Source organism: Neofelis nebulosa, chromosome 2, assembly GCF_028018385.1.
Source record: "Neofelis nebulosa isolate mNeoNeb1 chromosome 2, mNeoNeb1.pri, whole genome shotgun sequence".
Taxonomy (NCBI): domain Eukaryota; kingdom Metazoa; phylum Chordata; class Mammalia; order Carnivora; family Felidae; genus Neofelis; species Neofelis nebulosa.
In genome coordinates this window covers 38471947-38492236 of record NC_080783.1, presented here as the reverse complement: position 1 = coordinate 38492236, position 20290 = coordinate 38471947, and the positions used below count along the sequence as shown (strand labels likewise).

The following is a 20290-nucleotide window of genomic DNA, read 5'->3' as shown; positions in this document are numbered from 1 at the left end:
TTTCCTCATCCAGAAAATAAATAAGATTCCTTCATCCAGAAAATAAATATAATAATAGTGTCCATCTCACAGAACAATTGTAAGGGCTAATTAATAATGTACACCAAGTGCTAAATAAGGGGTCTGGCCATGATAAGCCTTTACCATACAAGTATTGTATTATTGCCCTTGAAATTATTATTAGCTTAGTTGGAAAATTGGCAGTCTATGAGTTTTAAAGTTGTAATCAGGCAATGATTCCTTAAAATCAGGTTTGTGATTCTTTCTTTCTTTCTTAAAATCAGGTTTGTGATTCTTTCTTTCTTTCTTTCTTTCTTTCTTTCTTTCTTTCTTTCTTTCTTTCTTTCTTTCTTTTCTTTCTTTCTTTCGGTTTGTAATTCTTTAAAAGCCAAGAATAACTTGTGATCTGCTAGCATTTCTGCTATCTTCCTACATTTCAAAATTCTTTATGATAATTATCTCACAAGTCCCCTAGGGAAGGTGGATTGATTTAGTTTTGCCCACTGAGCAGGTGAGATAAAAACATGTGATGGTTTTTGATCCTCAAATGATTTTATGATTCTTACTCAGCTGATCAACCCAAATCAAAAAATCAGTTTCCTATTAATTTTATCTATGTCATTCCAAGTATTATCACGCACCCCTAAGCTATAGGCATTTGGGTATAACTCGCAACAGTGAGGCCTGGTTCTTGCTGTTTGCAACCTACTGACACTTTTAGCGGTTTCTTTTGAATCAAGACCAAACACTCTAATGTGGCTTACAAGGTCCCTTCGGGGTCAAGGTGTTGCTTAACCAGCCAGTATTCTAGAATCTCAGTGGACTTCTATCCCTTTGTCCTGGAGGAACCAAGGCTCATTCCTGCCCAGGCTTTGTTTGGTACATGCAGGTCCCCTCTTGAAATTCATCCTTCTGCCTGGCTCCTTGTAGCCTTTCTCAAACCAGTTAGTGCATCTCTGGAGGCCACTGGAAATACCTTTGGGCTTTCAAGAGTTCTCTGTGGGAATTGTTAAACTCTCTTTTCCTTTTGATGATAACCTAAGCAAGTGGTATAAAAGCATATTTTGGCTTCCCTCAACAACCACCTCCTTACCACAGACCTCCGCCAGATGTCAGCGCCCGAGTCTGTATTCAGGGTCACAGTGCTGCCATGTGGAACTACTGTGATTGGCAGGGGCCAATAAGAACAGAAGAAAGGTGGACTTAATAGACAAATGATGTCTGGACCTGGGAAGGGCCAGTGATAATGCAGTATGCTGAGCCTTCTATATGTACCGAATTTGGCAGTAGTTGGCCTTTGTGTTGTGTGACGAGCCCACGGTCCCTCTATTGCGTTTGAAGCCACTGCAAAACCTCTACTCCCACAGCATGTACTGACCTCTAAAGAGTCAGCACCTTGGCCACCAGGACAACTCCATGGAAATGGTGATTGAATTTTGGCAAATTGTGCACTATCACATCGTCCACTACATAGGGGGGCAGCAAGCTTCTTGCTGAGGAGCCTCACCTCCAGATCCAGATGCACAGTCTCATTTCCAGCCCCTCACAAGCTCTGTGACCGTGGGCAAGTAACTGAACCTCTCTGTGCCTCATTCACTTCACCTATAAGATGGCAATAATCATATCACTTACTCCATGGAGTTGTTGTGGTAATTGAAGGTAATTCCTCCTCAGAGTGGCACTTAGCATGAGTAAGCACTCATGAATGTTTGCTACTACTGTAAGCCTGTTAAAGTTGAGTGCCGTTTGCATGTGTTTTGTAATTTTTTTTTGGATTTATTGATAAAATAGAGTCAAAAGCTTAAGGAGTTTCTATCTAGTCTTACGTTTATACATATTCAAGTAACACTATAATAAAAACAATTTGTCTACACTTAAGATCTGCAGACTCCCATGACCTAACTCATTGCTATACACCTTGCAATCTTCAGTAACCATTGCTCCTTCCGGAAACCCCACCCCCAGCCCTGCCATGTCCCACATATGTTCTGTATCCAGTAGCACCCAGCGATTATTCTGGCATCACACTTTGCATGCATGATTATAACTGCTTGTTTATTTCTTGCCCCCAGTGGAATTATAAATTCCTTGAGGGCAGGGAATTCTGTAACCTCAGAAACGGACACAGGGGGTTATACTTCACAGACCTTCAACAAACACTTAGTGAATGAACAGATGTTGGAACCAGGTACCTGTGTAACTGTAATACCCCTAATTTTGCTGCGGTTGAGGCAGAAAAACACATGAGAGCATAATCAGTAAGGTGGAAGACAAATTAAAATCCCAGAGAAAAGTGCCCCAAACCTAAAAAACTTAAAGAAGAAAAACCAAAGGGCTTTGACACCACATAAAGTTGCGTGAGCACTGAGTCAAGTTGCAGAAGTGCTCTGACTTGACGTTCAGACAAGGAAAAAGAATACCAAAAACATTCATTTGGCCCTAGAATGAGGTTCCAATAAATTCATAAGAAAGTAAGGACCATAGCATTTGTCATATGGAGATCTTTTAAAATACATTTGGTCATATTGTTTGTGAGTGAGGATAGGTTAATTTTCATAAATACGATTTGTTTGTTTTCTTATTTATAGAAGCAAAGTCCTACTTTCCTCCTCTTTAATAAGCTACTCTACATAGATCTACAAGGAGCCCAGAGATCATGCAATGATTTTCCGGAGGCCTTTAGCAAAGTTAATCTTCTCCAACACTACCCCCACATCACACCTCATTTTGATATTCCCCCTCAAGTGATTTCTCTCCCCATGCACCACACACACACACACACACACACACACACACACACACAAACACACACACCACAACACACATGATTGCAGCCTAATGAACCACAGTTTGCTGCAGGAGGCCTTCTGGTTTTGTTTTGTTGTTTTTTTAAGTTTATTACTTTTGAGAGAGGCAGAGACAGCCCAAGTGGGGCTGGGGCAGACAGAGAGGGAGAGAGAGAGAATCTCAAGCAGGCTCTGCACTGTTAGCACAGAGCCCGATGCAGCGCTCGAACTTAGGAACCGTGAGATCATGACCTGAGCTGAAGCCAAGAGTCAGATGCTTAACCAACTGAGCCACCCAGGCCCCCCCACTGCAGGGAGCATTCTTATCCCCAGATATTCTGTGACAAAAGCAGATGTGGCTCTTTGAAGCTGGGACAATGTTTGCCTCGGTGGCATCCCCAGGACACAGCACAGTCAATGGAAGGAAAGGCTACTTGAACAACAATGCCATCTCTAAGGCACTTTAGCCACATGGTGTGTGTTTGCATAAAGTGAAGTCAAAATCATTACCCAGAAATGAACTTTGTGCTTATTGAGTAAATGTATTTTGGGAAATTTTAAATAAGTAGTGGGCCCCGTTTATCCCTCATGTGGATCCAAATCTGAAAGAAAATCAGAAAATCATGGTTGTTTGGTTAAAACTCCCCAAGTAACCCTAAGTTGAAATACAAGTACCACTGAAAATATTAACATATCACAGGTGAAGTGCATGTGTCTAGATAGTCTGCTTCTGCTTAATGAACACTGAGCATTTACAGTCTCTGGCTTTGGGGAGCCATGATCTGGTTCAGGACTCAGAATCTGGGAAGAGCACTCTTTCCACAAGACTGAACTGTTTCTTTCAGCTTGCAATATCCCAGTCAAAAAGGTCCTTTATTCTGAAAGGAGACAGCCCACTGCTCTTACTATTTGTCAGCATGTCCCTCTCTTTCCACCCCCCGCAGCCTCGTCCTGAGCCCAAGCCCTCGTCTTTTCCTCCCTGGACATTTGCAAGAGACTGCCACGTGTTTCTGGTCTGGACCACCTCTTGCACGTCCGGGCTATTGTCAGAGTGATCTTCCTCACATACAAATGGGATCATCAGACACAAACGTCCCTACATCTACTTAGACTTCTTTAACAGTTTCCGAATGCCTCAGAACAGAATCCAACTCCTTAGTGGGACATGCAAGGTCCTTCAAGATGTGGCTCTTCCTGCCTTTGCACCTAATTTCTTTCCATTCCTCCACACACCTCAGATAAGCCAAGCATGGAATCTGCTTTCAACACATGCACATGCTTGTGCTTTTGTAAATACTGTTCCCTCTCCCTGGAATGGCCTTTCTTGCTTTCCCTCTATCTTTTAACCTCACACAGTTTTGTTCTCCTGGCAAACACCTATCCATCCTTCCTTTTGCTGAAATGCCCCCTCTTTTGTGAAACCCACAGAGTCAGCGTCTCCCTGCCTATTCCCATAGCATGGTGCAAACCTCACAATACCGTAGTCATCTGCTCTGGATCTTATTCCCACCACTGGACTGGGGTCCCAGAAGGTCTCTGGAACCCACTGATGCCTTCCATGGACTATTTAAATTTCAGCTCATCCTCAAGCAAGATTTTCAATTCTGTTGCACAACACTTGGCAGATAAAATGGAATTCCTTACGTTACACTGTCCTTATATCGTTTTCCTGAACATCTAGTTTTTCTTTCCCACAGTCTCTGTGATCAAAGCTATACTCTTCATTCAGTCATTTAAAACTCTCTTTAATTTGGTTCTACTACATATCATTAAGTAATAAAACAAAAAAACAGTTACTGATAGCTTCCTATGGGCTAGGCACTCTTCAAAGAGCTTTTAACATGGATTATCTTGTTTGATAATGTTAGCAGATATATTTATGTAACTCATACAGATATTAACCTATAGCAGAGAAATTTACTAATAATTATGTCCTTTAATCCTCATAACAAGCCCATGGGCAAGTACTATTATTACTTCCATTTTTTTTTTTTAATGTTTATTTATTTTTGAGACAGAGAGAGACAGAGCATGAACGGGGGAGGGGCAGAGAGAGAGGGAGACACAGAATCGGAAACAGGCTCCAGGCTCTGAGCGGTCAGCACAGAGCCCGACGCGGGGCTCGAACTCACAGACCGCGAGATCATGACCTGAGCCGAAGTCGGACACTTAACCGACTGAGCCACCCAGGCGCCCCATTACTTCCATTTTTGAAATGAGGAAACCAAAGCACAGAGACTTAAGACATTGCCTTAAGCAATGGCTCAAGGTCACACAGTTCATACGCAAGGTAGCTTGGAATGGAGCCAGGTGGTGCCCGTGAAAACCTGGGCTCCCTTGCAACATGATACAACTTCAGGGCAGAGAATCGTGGAACTGTACTCTTGTGACTCTCGTTCCTGCTTTCCTCCCTGCTCAGGATGTCTGCTGCCTTCTGCTCTACCCAAATCATTGTCATCCTTCAAAGCCTACCTAAAACTCACCTTCTGCTTAAAGGCTTTTCTGAAAACTTGGGCCACCTTTGAACTCTCTCCTTCATGGCTACACTCTATGGTATATATTGTCTGCACCAAACATTTTGCCACTTACGTCCTGCTTCATATAACTTTATTATATACTATCTTGCATGGTTCTTTGTCTTAAGAGGCCCTTGGGCCTCCAACAAAATTATGAGCTCCTTGAAGGTACCAACCAGGTGACTTATTTCTGAAATTTCCCATCACACCCCACATTGTGACAGACTTATACAGCTGCTTTGTATATTCTTGTTGAATTGAAATGTAAAATGAAGTCAGGTCCCCCTTCCCAATGTAGCAGATTGACTCAACTGTACCCCATAATTATATCATTAAAACCAAGCAATCACCCTGAATAAAATTTGAATTTGTCCAATTATGTTTTAGCTTTCTGCTTAACTAACAATAAACATTGGAAAGAACAGGATATTAGAAAGTAGAGTTAGGAATAGAGTTCACGTCCTCTTGGTTAAAACCACTGATGTAGCTGAGAATAAAATTGGCTCTTCCTTGCATCCATCATTTAAAGTCCCTTAATTCAGTTTAAATTTAATTTGTATTTAGCACAATGGTACAGATCCGCCTTAACCTAGATAAATGGAAATGATCTACTGCATGGCAGAATCCCTTTTGCAGTAACCTACTTGGCTGTGTCAGCTCCGCTGGTTATTAAGGTGTTAATCAAAAGCTCGTGACCGTATCTTGCAGCCACATGGAGAGGAGTGTTGCCATCCTTATCCACACAGTCAATTTCACCTCCTGAAAGAGATGTTTTAAAACAGGATAACATAAGGATTCAGGATGATTCAGACACTACATTCTGTGCTAGTCACTCCTGTTATCCAAATGTTGATTTCTTTTCCCCTCTGTATACATCTCTATTCTGAAGTACAAGAATGTCTTTACAGAGATCAGGTCACCATCTAAAGTAGTAGTGTTATTAAATCTATGTAGAGGGAAGTCTATTAGAAATGCTCTGGAAGAGTCTTTCCATATTGTCTTATTTAAAGATCTAAAATCCAGGGGCACCTGGGTGGCTCTGTCAGTTGAGCGTCCGACTTCAGCTCAGGTCATGATCTCACAGTTCATGGGTTCAAGCCCTGTGTCGGGCTCTGTGCTGACAGCTTGGAGCCTGGAGCCTGCTTTAGATTCTGTGTCTCCCCCTTTCTCTGTCCCTCCCCCACTCATGCTCTGTCTCTCTGACTTTCAAAAATAAACAGAAAAAAAAATTTAAAGATCTAAAAACTTAACAACTGAATTCCTGCTTTGAAGGAACAGTGTAATCAAATTCCATAAAATGTAATTCTGAAGATACATTCCATTTTGCTTTTACCTGCTGGATTAAAAACTTTACATTAAAACTTTATAAAACTTTTATAAAAACTTTATATTAAAGCATATGAACCAAAGAGAATAGAAAGTTCAGGAAAATATTTTATGTAGTTTGAGTATTTGGTTTAAAACATGATGAGTAAAATGAATAAATGCATAAACTATGGAATGAAAATGTCTACATTTATAAAAACTATCACATTAATCACCAATAGTCCCTTTAATAATACAGTATTTTCATTTATTTTATTTTGTCTTCTTTTCCCCCAGCTTTTTATTTTACTACATTTCTTTCTTTCTCTCCCCTTTTCATAAATATATATGTAAATACAGTCAGTCTATCTATTCATTTATTTGAGGAACCATTTTAAAATAAGTTAGACATCGTAACATTTCACTCCTGAGAACAAAGACATTCTCCTACACAACTACAATTCTGTTAGTACACTTAAGAAATTTAATGTTGATATCACAATCTTATGTAACATACAACATATTCCAATTTCTCCAGTTGTCCTCAAAATGCATATTATAGCTGTTATTTTTTTTAAGTCCAGGATCCAATAAAAGATTCTGCTACCATTTTGTCATCCTGTCCCTCTAGTTTCCTTTAATCTAAAACAATCCTCCTGCCACTCATTCATTCACTCATCTCCTATGTCATTGATATCTTTGGAGGCCAAGCCAGGAATTGTGTGGAATATCCTGCATTCTGGAGTTGTCTGATTATTTCCTCGATTAGATTCAGGCTGAATTTTTGGCAAGAACACCCCAGAGTTGATGTGCACTTCCCACTGCATCTCCACAGCACACATATAAGGTCAGGATATTCAACTAGATGATGCAAATTTTGATTATGCGATGTGCACAGTTTCAGTTTGGAAAGATGAAAAAGTTCTAGAAATGGACAGTGGTGTTGGTTACACAAAATGTGAATGTAGTTAGCACTTAGCACCACTGAACTGTACAGTTAACAATAGTTAAAATGGTAGATTTTTATGTTATATATATTTTAACACAATAAAAAAAGGGGGGGCTTGGTTACTTGGTTAAGGTGACACCCACCAGAACTCTCCACCGCAAAATGTCTTTTCCCCTTTGTAATTAACAAGCAATTTGTGGGTGGTACTTCAAGACTGTGCAAATATCCTATTTCCCAACAAAGTTTCCTGCGAGGATTTTAACATAAACAGGGAGTACTTTGTTCAAAAGTTACCTGAATTCTTTATTGTGGATGCTTATATTATCAACTTGATACATAGTTCATTGGATTCTGTCTGTTTTCAAAAATTTTACCAGCTTTTGATTTAATTTTACCAACATGTAAAACATTCAAAGGTCAAAATTATATTCTTTAAAAGCCTCACTCTGATTTCCATCCCTTCCACTTCATTCTCAACCACATCCTGCACTAATCATTTCCATTAGTTTTGGTTTATGCTTTCTTTGTTTCTCTTGGCAAAAATAAACACACAGATTCTTTATACCTTGCTTTTTTAAAACTTGACAATATGCCCTGAAAACCTCCTAAATATACTTTTACAAATCACTTCTTGGAGCTCTTCCTCATTTTTATACAGCCTTATTGTTTTCTTATCCTGGTAGGGTGGGCATTTAGGTAGTAAATATCATTTTGCTATTATCAGGAATGCTGCAGTGAATAAACTCATGCATATGTTGTTTCCTATTTGTGGGGTGAATCTTCAGGGTAAATTCCTAGAAAGGGAGTTTCTCGGTCAAAGAAAGAACTGTGTAGTTTTGTTCAATTTTGCCATATTTCTTCCTTCAGGTGCTGTGCCATTTTACTGTTCACATGAACCATGTATGAGAGTGCCTTTTCCCCACAGCCTAATCAAGCCTTTGAATACCTGCCATGTGATGGAGGGAAGTACTATCTCAGTGTAGTCTTCATTTGCATTTCTCATAATAAGAAAGTTGAGCATCTTTTCCTATACTGAAGACTATTTATCTTTTTCCATGAACTATTTATTCATGGCTTTTGACCATTTTTCTAAGTGTGTGTGTGTACGTGTATAGTTTTTTTTATTCCTTGATTTTCAAGGACTCTTAAAATATGTAGGAGATTCACCATTTACCAGTAATACGTATTACAAATATTTTCACCCTAGATTTTCATTTTTGTTTTTTAGTCTGAATTTTTGGAATTCATGACTTTTCTATTATACTATTTAGATTTTGCATTGAGGTTAGAAAGGTTTTCCCCATATCCTGACAATAAACTGACACACGTGAAACTATTTGCAATACTGTCTCCACAGATACCTCAGAGCAATCCAGGGCCCATGTATCTAAGAACTGCCTGCAATGGTTGCCTGAAAGATTCCCCCCCCACCCCAACCAGCCCCCAGAGCTGATCCAGGGAGATGAGAGAGGCAGATTCCCAGACTCCAGAGAAACCTTTGCTCTGGACAAATACTGCATCACTCCATGTCCTTCCCAGCCAAGAGGCACCAAACCTTTCTTAAGAAGTGTTACAACCTCCGTGTTTATTAGCCCCAAATATGTCCAATATTGGGTAGGGAAAGAAAAGAGTGAAAAATATTGGAAAAGGTAAGGGGCTGAGTTGACAAATTTCTTCCTGTTGTTACTACCATTTTATAAGTCAATTTAAAACTATAAACATATATTTAATTACTTTCCACATATGCATTTGTTGTCATTTAAAATATATTTCAGAAAAACATCTTAACTAGTGGAAAAATAAAGATTGTATTTGTTATTCAGAAATATGTTTTATATTAAAGTAGGACCTCTAGATGAATGAATTTCTATTTTTTTTTAATTTTTTTTTAACGTTTATTTATTTTTGAGACAGAGAGAGACAGAGCATGAATGGGGGAGGGTCAGAGAGAGGGAGACACAGAATCCGAAACAGGCTCCAGGCTCCGAGCTGTCAGCACAGAGCCCGACGCGGGGCTTGAACTCACGGACCGCGAGATCGTGACCTGAGCCGAAGTCGGCCGCTCAACCGACTGAGCCACCCAGGTGCCCCGTGAATTTCTATTTTATAGTTATTCCCCAAACCTTTCCATTTTCACCTGAAAATCTTTAAGATTTGCCTGGATTGTAAATTAAATACCTTTACAATTCATTTGATGGTTGCAAGTTAAATGCTGGTAATTGATTACTGATAATTAGTGAGGAAAATAAACATCCGTGAATTTAGAAGTATGCCAAGCATGCCAGAAAGGATAATTTATGCAGCATTATCTAAACTTTCCTCTGAAGTTAGTTTTTCCTGCATAAATAAAAAGAATGGTCATCTTATTAAATTGCCTCAAAAGTATTGTGAGCCAAAAGGTCAAAAATCTCACAATGAATCATCCTAACCTATCACTTGACTCTTCCTTTTTAAACTCTATTTTTAAAGCTTCCATGAAGCAAACATCACATTTGAACTCTTGTAACCTGCTGCACAGCGTCTGAGGCAGCTGCCTAGTGCAAATGGCTGGATCACATGCGTCCCGGTATCACACAGTGTCACACAGTGGCTGGGGCAACATACCTTCAGACAACAAACAACGTGATTGAACCTCAGAGGTAGTCCGCTACCACCTATAAAAATAAAAGAGGGGTGTGTGTGTGTGTGTGTGTGTGCGTGCGTGTGTGTGTATGTGCGTGTGTGTGCGTGTGTGTGTGTTTTCTGTTTGTTTCTCTTTTTGTTCTTTTTTCACAACTGTCTCACCAATGCTGAATGATCCTGGAAAAACAAAGTTATGAAGAACTAATAACTCTTGACTAGAGAATAGTTAGGGAAGTAGAGAAATGCCGTACAAAGTCCAAACACCAGGGTCATGTAACAAAACAAATAAACACAAAGAATGTTCCTCAGGAGTATGCTCAGTTGGTTTAGGGAGCCAACTGATGTCCCCACGTGGGACCAGCATTCCGAGTCCGGTTGTGCAGTGACCCATTCTGGAGGACAGACACCAGGTCCGGGGGTGTGAGCCTCTGGATTCTTCCCAGAAGGAAGCCAGCAAACAGAAGGAAAGAAAAGAGCTTCCTATTCTTCTCCCTAAGGGCATTTTTGAAAATGTCAGATGGAAGAACTCACAGTTCTCAGATGTGTAATGAATGCAAAGAATTGTCAGCTGACAGAAGAGAATGGCAAATCATCCTTCCACAGGGACGACTCTACTCCAGATATGTGACTCTTAGAATAAATAATTCAAGTTAAAAAAAAATTTTTTTAAATATGCCACTGTGCAGGGCACCTGGGTGGCTCAGTCGGTTAAGCGACCAACTTCAGCTCAGGTCACGATCTCATGGTTTATGAGTTCGAGCCCTGCGTCGGGCTCTGCCGCTGACAGCTCAAAGCCTGGAGCCCATTTCAGATTCTGTGTCTCCCTCTCTCTCTGCCCCTCCCCCACTCATGCTCTGTCTCTCTTTCCTTCAAAAATAAATAAACATTAAAAAATTGGGGGCGCCTGGGTGGCTCAGTCGGTTGGGCGTCCGACTTCGGCTCAGGTCACGATCTCGTGGTCCGTGAGTTTGAGCCCCGCGTCGGGCTCTGGGCTGATGGCTCAGAGCCTGGAGCCTGCTTCTGATTCTGTGTCTCCCTCTCTCTCTGCCCCTCCCCCGTTCATGCTCTGTCTCTCTCTGTCTCAAAAATAAATAAAACGTTAAAAAAAATTTTTTTTAAAAATTAAAAAAAATATATGCCACCGTGCATCCAGAGATGCATTTGTAAGTGTAGTGCTTGAGAGTTTGGTCTCTGATGTTAGACTGGCTGTGTTCCAATCCCTGTTCCTCAACAAACCTGCCATGTATCCTGACAGAAGTGACAACCTCCATGCCTCAGTTTCCCCATCTTTGAAATGTGGATGACAACAGCACCTCTTTCTCATGGGGTGGTTGAAAGGATTTATGTGGAGTGCTTACTCAAGCACCTGGCAGTGTGAACACTTAATGAACATTAGCTGTATCATTATATATAATGGGCTATGTATTATTGCCACCATATCTTCATCATTTCAGGCCCCTGGACCCCACCCAACTCACAAGTAAGATTCCAGGCCAGCCAAGAATGAGGCTCTGAACAAGCTCCTTGATCATAGAGGACAAGAGATGGGTTCTCTTTCAGGTCTCATCGCAACTCAAAAATCTAGCAACAATGTCTGGAGAGGGCATGGAAGTCTTTCAAGTCCACTGGAATGGCTTTTGGAGAGGTCAAAACAGCCAGCAACACCCCCAGACTGCTGTCAGCACACTAACGTTACACGGGGAGATGCGTCATGGGCTTGATATAAAGGAGATGGTCAGTATGGTCTGGCCACAGGGAAGGACCTGTAGGAAGGCAGTACGCACAAAGAGAAAACTTACTCTCTCTTTGATCTGATCACTGGTTCTTGAATATGCTTTAACAGGAAGCAAAGCTTTTTATACCAAAGAAGTAAGGCCTATTGATTAAATTCAGACTAAATTTTATTTTTTAAGTTTATTTATTTATTTTGAGAGGTGGGATCAGAAACAGAGAGAGGGAGAAAGAGAATCCCAAGCAGTCTCTGTACTGTCAGCACAGAGCTCAATGTGGGCTCAATCTCATGAACTGCAGGATCATGACCTGAGCCAAAATCATGAGTTGGACGCTTAACTGATTGAGCCACCCAGGCACCCCAAATTCACACTAAATTTTAAAAAATGGATCAAAAAATCACCCTAGTCTCATTTATTTTTAAGGCAGTGGACACTATTTCTGAAAAAACAGTTGAGAAACATGTGTGATGAGGAAAGTGTGAGAAAGAGAGTTTCGAGGGTCACTCCCCACCTCCCCTTGTTTACTTCAAGCAAAACAAAACAACTAATCTGGCCCTTTCAATAAACTGAATGTCAAAGACATACCTCATATTTCAAATTAGAATTAATGGGTGTTATGCAACTAATTTTCATTTTATCTTCCTTTGTTCACTGGAAACCTGTCAGGGTTTATTTTTCCCTATAGTTACACTGAAATGCTTATAAATTTCCTTCGCTCTGCTGCAGATATTTTGCTTCCTAAGCGTAATTTTCCTGGCTGATCTTCCATCCAAATGCCAAATGACTTTTTGGTTTTATGACTTCGGTATCTAAGATATAACATAGTACCACTAACAATTCATCCAAAGTTCTTAAAGATGAGAAAAAGACAGGTCCAAGAAGTTGACTAATGCCAAAACTTTAAAAAGTACAAACGTGGGTCAACTAAAGATAGTTTAGGAACTGCTGAGCTTACCTGGAATGTCAGCATAAATTTTGCACTAAACCTGTTTTGTTTTTTTTTATTGTGTCTAAGATTTGCTAAGAAAGCAGTAGTTCTACTGTGGTCAAGGTCAATCCACTCACAGATGCTGGCCACAACCCATAATAGTATTATAAACCATAATGTGAAGTGATACTCCCTAGTACTTTGGCTACAGAGACAACCCAGTGGTTCAAGTACACCTTTCCAAGTGAGCCTGGAAAATTACTAGGTTACGTGACTTTCCAAGGTTTCTATCAAGCCTGTGACTTTATCATCCTTTATATCAGGCACTTAATTGCTTTTCCTCTGAGTCATCTCATTTTTCCTACCTTTGTCCAAGTAGCTTAAAGAGGTTTAACTTAGCAAACTATGGTGAATTCTAAAACTTAAAAATAATACGATTTGCTGCTAGAAAATGTATGATAGTTATTTGTATTAGTTTCTGAGTGAAGAATGCAGGACCTTGAGCCCATACAAGGACATCATTTCCAGTTTCGAAACTCATATGTTCTTTGACTGACTGGGAATTAACTGAGAAATAGTGGCTTTATGTTCTTGCTCCTAAGCTGGATGGTGATGATATGTCTGATAAAGAGCTTTTAGCAAAGTGCATCAAAGGACGGTGTAAATCTAAGCTTCATAAAATAGACCATTATCTAAAACAGAGCATCATCTTTCATGTCCAGATAACTGACAGACAAGCTCAGATCAGGACACTGTTCAAAAAACAACGCTGCGGAAGAATCTCTCTTACCATTCTGAATGAGAGTTTGTGACCGTGTGAACCTTCCATGGACAGCTGTCATGTGCAGTGGACTTTTGCCATCTTTACTCTAAAAAATGAGGGAGAGAGAAACAGTTGATCAGTGACACCAATCTGAAACATTCCTATGAATACTACTGCCAATGCCTTGAAAAAACCAATTTAATTTTTTTTAAATATGATAAAAAATTATAAGAAGCCAATGATAATTTTGAAAGCAAAAGGTAAAATATATATGAAGCCTCAAGTGACTGCATAACATTGCATTTTATTTATTTTCTTAAAGTTTTATTTATTTTTTGAGAGAGAGAGAGAGAGCGTAAGCACGTGCCTACAAGTGGGGGAGGGACCTAGAGGGAGGGAGGGGACAGAGGATCTGAAGTAGGCTCTGCACGTACAGCCCAATGTGGGGCTTGCACTCACAAACTGTGAGATCGTGACCTGAGCTGAAGGCAGATGCTTAATGGACTGAGCCACCCAGGCGCCCCAAGAAGTGAAAATTATTTTAGAGAGGAAATGTGAAATGTCTAGTTACACTGATAATTTTTAAACTATCCTGTTTCAAACCGAAACAATCATCCAAAATGTTTTTTTCCTTTCCTGTGATTTACTGATGAAGACGGTTTCCTCAAAGGTGGTTTTTTTTTTCAACTTTTGTCAAAAGTACATGAGAAAAGACAAATGATGTGTTAACTGGCTTGGCCCTGTTTGACCTAACATTGACTATGCTGCTATAAATGACTGTAACTCTCAAAACAGACTTGGAACCCTCCACCATTTCCTATACTCGAATTCCATAGCACAACTTTTTATTGTTCCAAAACAGAAATGCATGCTTCATTTAACTCATTAGAAATCACAGGATTACAACATGCAATGGTTTAACAAATTGCCATTTTAATGATCACCTGGAAAGGTGCTGAATTTACACGTCTTTATTATTCAAGATATAAATGATAGAACTCCTGGACGGAGATTAAGCAAAAACATGAAAAATGTACAAAATCTATATAGTGATCATTATTATGCCAAATACCAAAGTCCTACATATTCATTAAGAAATAGCCATTTATAGGAATTCATCTGAAAATAATAATACCAAAAAGAAAATATTAAGTATCCCTAAAGGACAGAATGTATCCTTTCATTCAGGTATTGTTAACAAAAAAAAGAAGAGAAAGAAATACATGAACTTTATTTTTCTAAGTCTCAGGAGGAACATTTTCCAAAGTCTGAGGTTAAATATGAGATGTCAAAAATGCAAATTCATTTTTGAAATGAAACCCATATACCTGTGCTTTAAAATGCACTGTTGGTAGGAATGCAAATTGGTGCAGTCACTGTGGAAAACAGTATGGAGGTTCCTCAAAAACTTAAAAACAGAAATACCACATGATCTAGTAATTCCACTATGGGGTATCTACCTAAAGAAAATGAAAACACTAATTTAAAAAGATATATGCACCCCTACTTTTACTACAGCATTATTTACAATAGCCAAGATATGGAGACAACATAATTGTCCATCAACAGATGAATGGATAAGGAAAATGTGGTACATAAACACACACACACACACACACACACACACACACACACACACACAGGAATATTATGCAGCCATAAAAAGGCTTTAGACTGTGGGCTGGAATAGCTTATAAATACCACAAGGGTTTAACAGAAGAATTTTTATTATATCCTAAAAGTCCATCCCTTAGGAAGTAAGAAAGGAGTTATGCACACTCTGTGCCAAGGAAAGAGTTAATCAGAGCAGTAAGTGCATCAGTTGAAAAATAATCTTTATAGTGAAAAGTCAACAGGAAGATGGGAGAAAAATAGGATCCTTATATGATTATAAGCTGAGTCAGAAAAGATTAAGAAAGGAAGATGGAAGTAAGCTTGAGGCTTTACTGAAATGATATTTTTAGAGGAAAAGGATAAGCAACCAAGAGAATAAGGATACAATTGCAGAAATGACAGAGCTGACATTAACTTGTCTCTAGGTGGTGCTATTTCTTTAAATTTTGCTCCAATATTTTCTCTTAAATTTAATTGAAAACATAACTAACTAGCATTTAGTTAAATATATATAAAACCATAAATATTTCAGTGTTTAGATAATATCTTTATAAATATTTAGCTAAGAACTTTTCTGTGTCTAGAAAATAGCTTAAAGGCTGTTAACTACCTAAACTGCAGCCAGAGAACCAAAGCAGAAATAACTGGTTTCTGTATCTTGCCATTGACAATGCTGGTTCCATTTCAGGGACAGAAAACACTGCACTCTTTTCTCCCATGGAGTGGTTGTGCATTTGGTAAGGGGACAAATAAATAGGACAACCAAATTTTCATAAAATACAAACGACAGCTATATCAGATCAATCTTTGCCTGGGTTCATCAACCACTGAGTCCAGTCCTTAGCTGATTTTTCCCCCTTAGGGATATGGTGGCCGGAGGTGGGGCCAGGAAGCATTGAGAGAATCATGGCAGCCATTTGGGAACAATTATGTTTATATGGCATGGATGTAAAGGGAACTTGCTATTTCAAAAAGCCATTGGAAACTAATGAAGGTCCAATCGATAATACTTTTTATTTAGTCTTTACAAGTTAGAACTCAGGATACTCAGGTTGAGACTAGGGATCCTACTGAGTTTCATTATCTGCCTGAGAAATCTGTCACACTGGGTGTTTGTTGTTACTGCTGCTGTTTTAAGAACTTCAGAGAAGGATAAAACATTCTTCGCATTCTCAAAAGAGAGGATATGTTCAGTTCTTCCATTTATTCAAATCTCTGCTTTTATAAGATTTTTTTCTTAATTCCTAGTCTCTTTCCTATTTCTAGACTCATTTCCCCATTGTAGTTAGTGCTTGGGAAATTCTGTTATTTTGAGAATTTTTTAAAATTAAGCCAGAAGCCCTTCTATTGATGTAGGCATGGTTCAGCCACGCTCATGAAGAAAAACTAATAAAGATAAAGAATATTTTATAAACATTAGTACTCTTCCAGGACAGAATGAAATATCCTTCACTAAATGGGGTATCTCAATTTCCTTGACCACCATTCTCCTGAGAAATCCTTTCATTTCTTCCACTTTGAATGCCTTCTTTCCTCATCCTCCAACATCCCCCAAACCCTCCCTAAACCCAGACATATCTTACTACCCAGGAACTTGAAGGCATTGTGTTGTCTGTGGCACATGTCTCCTGGAGTCACACAGCTCAATGGTCCTACTGGAAGGCAATAGAGCATCTAGAAGATAACATTAAGGTCAGCCTGCAAGGGTTAGGGGGAATGTGTCAGAAGCACAAAAGGGCTTCCTAATTCAATGGAAGAACAATATAAAACCCTAATTTGCAAAAAGCCGTACGTAGTCCAATTTTTTAAATGGTTCTAAAAGCCAGAGATGGTACATGGTTAGTCCTCATCCATTTCTCTCTTTTTTCCTCACATCCTCTCCAAAGTCGTCATGTCCTTATCACTGCTTTCTTTCTCTCGCCTGTCCCATTTCACCTTTAACCTCTGCTGTGCAACTCATTCTATAATTCAGACCTGGTACATATACAGAAGGGAGCTGGTTCACTTCAATAGATGTGTGATGGGCTTCAGCTCCAGTGTCTGAGGGCTAAAAAGACTAAGGGCCCACGGATGGAAAAGAATTCAGACCATGGGCAGGCTGAATACTAGTGACCTGGAGGCAGGAAACTTGGCAATGGTAATTTCTGAATCTATCTAAGTAGTATTTGGAATAGCTATGTATTTAGTGCCTTCTTTAACATTTTGAATGCTTCCAAAAAGAGCTTTGAGATGCTACAGAATTACAATGTAATGTGCAATGGAGAAGAAAAATTATTTTGTATCTTCTTGGGCTCTTCCTATTTGCAAAATACAAGTGACCCTTCAATGGATTATTGTATAAAGTATTGTGTCTTTATTATTTTATCATAATTAAACCAACACTACAAAGTCAGAGGTAGGGCCATGGTCAATCGAAGCAAAACGAGGGATTGTAAAATGTGTGCAGGACACACGTCCTCCTTCCCCTCTCCATCATCTTGTACTTGCTCATGAAGATGTCACTCTTAGTACTTTGTAATGATACAGGAAAACAACGAGAACATGTGCATGGGTATTGGCCACATTTCAATATGCTATTTCTGTCAAACTCTGGAAGATCTAAACACATACAAATTGTCTTGGAATCTACAAACACTTTCAAAATCCAAGGAGCACTGTGGTACACAGAGATAACAACTTCCATTAGAAAGCTACCTCCAGAGTCAGACAGAATGGCTCTACGGAAATGGGAGACAGATTATGGCTCCAGGGTGAATCCGGAATCATGAAGGAGGATTCAAGAGAAGGAAATCCGATGTAAACAGAGTAGATTGAAGGAGACTGAAGGAGAAGGCTAGATTTGAACCAAAGTCCCACTTACACAGATCAGCTATTACATAAACCTAAGTCTCAGATTTAAAAAAAAAAAAAAAAAGGTATTTCCATATTGTATTGATGATTAGCAGTGTACAGGAAAAATTAATTCTTTAAATTAAGTGGTTATGCTTTCCAGGCACATTTTATGGGAGAGAAGGCTGCCATAAACTGAGACAGTATAGTTAATTGGGAGAAGTAGGGAGGTGTGCCAGAAAGTGGCCTTCTAGCCTTGTTCTCAGGCACACTGAGAGCACCAGTTGGCATGGTTTGAAGAGGGAATAGAGAACATCAGACAGCTCTTTGAATTAATTAACTGAAGGCTGGTGAAGCGAGCTATTTTATTTAACTTCAATAATTTTCCTTTCTTTGGAGAATTCAAGGATTTCCTTCAGATACCAGTATGGCAATACAAGTGTCACAAGTTTTGGGGACAAGAAGTTTGGCCACCTGTAAACCTCCTGCCTTCTCACCACTGTCCTCTGTGACTTCAACGCCATATGATGACTCTTCCCACCTTCGGTTACAGGTCCTCAGTCTCTTTGATGCCCCTTTGTCTCTTACCCCCACCTAGCACCCTGGATTGACTCCACTCAACACTCTCTTCTTCATTTCTGCCTGTTTTCCACCTTCATGAAGACATTATACTCCCCTCCACTTCCTTTCTATCTTATCCAACTCTTCTTTTTTCATCCCTTTCTCTGGCTCTTCCTCCTCTTCCTGATCCTAAGACCAAAGGGTTACTGGCATCCTTCCTTCATCCTTCCTCTCCTCATGCTGTGATGCACTCTCTCCTTGGGTGACCTCAACCTTTTCTCTGAGCCTCCACTATCGATCACCTCTGTGTGAATGAGGCAGCCTAATTTTTTTTCTTCTATTTTCTACTGCTCTCCCATGCTGGAGGATCACATTTTCCATTGTTGGTTTTTTCAGACTGTACCAAAGGCTCAAAATCACCTTCTCAAAAACTAAACTTCCCAGTTTTACCTCCTAAGCCTACTCTTTCTCCTAACATCCCCCTTAATAACGATAATTGTTTACTGAGTGCTTGACATGTGGAAGACAATGTTCTAAGTAATTTATGTGAGGTAACTTGTTTGGTCCTCACAGCAGTTCCATGAAGAAGATGCTACTGTTTCCCCAACTTTACAGATAAACGGACACACAGAGAGGTTGTTTATGATTACATAATTACTGAAAGTCAAGGCTAGGATTGGAATATAGGCAGTCCAGCCTCAGAACTAAACACTTAACTACTATTCTGTATTATCTCTTAACCAGATTTCATTTCTTACATTTGTCTTCAATTCCTCTATCTCCTATCCATCCAAATTTCATTGATTTTCTTTCTGCGAAGCCTCTCTCTTCTGTTGGTTGTCCCAACTCTCCTGGGCTCATTGCTTCTTATCTAGACCAGTTTTATTGACTTTCATTTATTCTCTAATTGTCCTCTCTCTAGGTCCACTACACCTGAATTTTCTTTTTATAAAAATGAAAATAGTTTTTTCTCACCTGGATATAAAAATAACACATGCTCATGTATCACAATCAGAAGATTAAAACAAGTATATAAAAAAGAAACTAAAAACCCAAATCATAATTTTGCCTCTCTGCAGTGATATTATATTGGTATACATTCCAAATATTTTTCTCTTTTTATTCATATACCCAGACACATACTTTTTTAAATTAAAAAATTAGATATTTAGTTACTGCATATTAATTTTTTCACTGATAACACTAGGTATTACAAGTCTTGTTCACATTTGCGAACCTTTTTTTCTTTTACTTTTTTCCTTTTTTTTCATATTTGCCAATCTTAAAGGCAGATATACCTGTGTGTTAGTTTGCATTTTTCTAGTTACTAATGATACTGAATATTTTTCATAGGTTTAATGGATATTGTATTATCAGTCTTGTGATTGGCCTTTGCCCAGATTTTATAGAAGATTTTCAGACTTTTTTTTTTTTAATGTTTATTTTTGAGGGAGAGACAGAGCGCAAGCAGGTAAGGGGCAGAGAGAGAGGGAGACACAGAATCTGAAGCAGGCTCCAATCTCTGAGCTGTCAGCACAGAGCCTGATGTGGGGCTCGAAACCACAAACTGTGTGATCGTGACCTGAGCCAAAGTCAGATGCTTAACCGACTGAGCCACCCAGGCACCCCATCAGACTTTTTCTTATTGATTTTTATGAGCTCCTTATATATTAAATGTATTAAC

The 20290-nt window shown here is 39.3% G+C and overlaps 1 protein-coding gene across 10 annotated transcripts in view; it reads right to left on the bottom strand.

Annotated features, from left to right (window-relative positions):
• ANKRD44 (ankyrin repeat domain 44) overlaps positions 1 to 20290 on the bottom strand; it is a 348903-nt gene that overhangs the window by 130122 nt on the left and 198491 nt on the right. For all 10 annotated transcript variants that reach the window (XM_058710350.1, XM_058710333.1, XM_058710356.1 and 7 more), the window contains exons 9-10: positions 13630 to 13708; positions 5947 to 6061 (exon numbers count right to left, since the gene is read on the bottom strand). In XM_058710350.1, coding sequence (XP_058566333.1) covers positions 5947 to 6061; positions 13630 to 13708 — 194 coding nt within the window. The remainder of the gene's footprint in view (positions 1 to 5946; positions 6062 to 13629; positions 13709 to 20290) is intronic.